This window comes from Gastrolobium bilobum, unplaced genomic scaffold (genome assembly GCF_033153095.1).
Source record: "Gastrolobium bilobum isolate Gb01-03AN ecotype WA unplaced genomic scaffold, APGP_CSIRO_Gbil_v1 utg8451, whole genome shotgun sequence".
NCBI lineage: Eukaryota > Viridiplantae > Streptophyta > Magnoliopsida > Fabales > Fabaceae > Gastrolobium > Gastrolobium bilobum.
Window position 1 is genome coordinate 454,276 of NW_026898154.1, and position 1,484 is coordinate 455,759.

A 1,484-nucleotide genomic window follows, 5' to 3' on the forward strand; every position below is an offset into this window, starting at 1 on the left:
ATCATATATTTGGTGATTATAACCGGGAGACCATTGTTACAGAGACTAGGAGGGCAGACGCTGAGCCCGGTCATTTTGCTCATTATCCTGTTAGCAACTTGTCAGTTTCTGCTCGCATTCTTCATTATGTGGTGACACATATTATTTTCCAGCGCCCGCATAATCACTCAAAGGTGCTGGAAGGGGACTTTGTCATCCTGTGGGCCCTCCTTCACAGTCAGCAGGTGAACTGGAGGCATTACATATGCATACTGATGTGGAAGGCAGCCAAGTCAAAGAAGGCTGAATTGCCTTTTGCATTTCTGGTGCAGAAGATTCTGCATAGATTTGGAGTGCCTATGGCAACAGAGACCTTGAAGACCGCCAGAGGCTGGAATGCTATATTTGGTGAGAGGCTCCTGAAGCAGTGTGGGATCCTACCGAACAGAGCGGGTATCTGGACGTGGAAGAAGGCACCAGAACCACCTGAGATCCCATTCCACCACGATGCTGAGATGGAGGATGCACCTGCAGGTGATGTGTTGGTCTTTATGAGTTTATGCAATTTTGTGTTGTTTAATTTTTAATGTGGTATTGAAGTTTGTTTTTCATGGTTTATGATGTAGGCCTTGATGATGATGACGATGATGATGGCGTTGCTGAGGTTGATGTCAGACCGACACGTCCCACCCGCAGTCGGCGACCACCAGCTCCTCCTGAGGGTGGATGGACACTTGATCATGTCATGGCATCCTTATATGATCTGACTACTGACTTTAGAGGATATAGACAGAGCACGAGCAAGTGGCGAAACCAGATGGACACAAGGGTTGCACGGTTGGACACAAGGGTTTCACGCTTGGAGGGTTTAATTGGCGAGGGTGCCCATACTCAGGAGGAGGAGGAGGAGGATGATGACAATGGGGATGACACACAATCGGATGAAGAGAATGGGGAGGACACGGCATCGGATTAGTGTGTCCATAGGGTTTCATATCATTGATTTAGTTTGATGTAATGTAGTCATTTTGGTACATTTAGGAACTTTACCTACATTGCATGGATGTTTTTGTACTGGATGTTCAAAATTTGAATGAATGAAATTTTCGTTTTGCGCACGTTCAGACTTGTTGGTTCTATGCATTAGTATGGGACCTTGCATTAATATTGTCATAATTAATTTGGAAATCAATTCAACCCAAAGTACTTTAATATTCATGTTCAACTTTGATTGGCGCACATCTTGATTACTGCATCCTATTTCTACGAAATCAATCCACCCCCAAGTCATACCGTATGTAGGTATTGCACAACAATTACCAAAATGCAACAAAAATTGCCAAAACAGCATCTGCAACAGCATCTGCAACTGGTCTACCCGGGTACCACGAACTGGTCTACCCGGGTAGGATGTACTCGGGTATATCATTACGAGTTACCCGGGTAGACCAGTTGCAGATGCAGCAGCAGGTGCTGTTCAATCCATTTTGTTAGCATCTTGGTAA

At 45.0% G+C, this 1,484-nt stretch overlaps 1 protein-coding gene across 1 annotated transcript; it reads left to right on the forward strand.

Moving 5' to 3' along the window:
* The first annotated feature begins 417 nt into the window (after nt 1-417).
* LOC133313278 (uncharacterized) lies at nt 418-1,048 on the forward strand. The gene is made up of 2 exons (XM_061514622.1): nt 418-513; nt 606-1,048. Exons 1-2 carry the CDS (start codon nt 495-497, stop codon nt 953-955), a joined length of 369 nt encoding a protein of 122 aa, XP_061370606.1. The 5' UTR covers nt 418-494; the 3' UTR covers nt 956-1,048.
* Nucleotides 1,049-1,484: the final 436 nt, after the last annotated feature.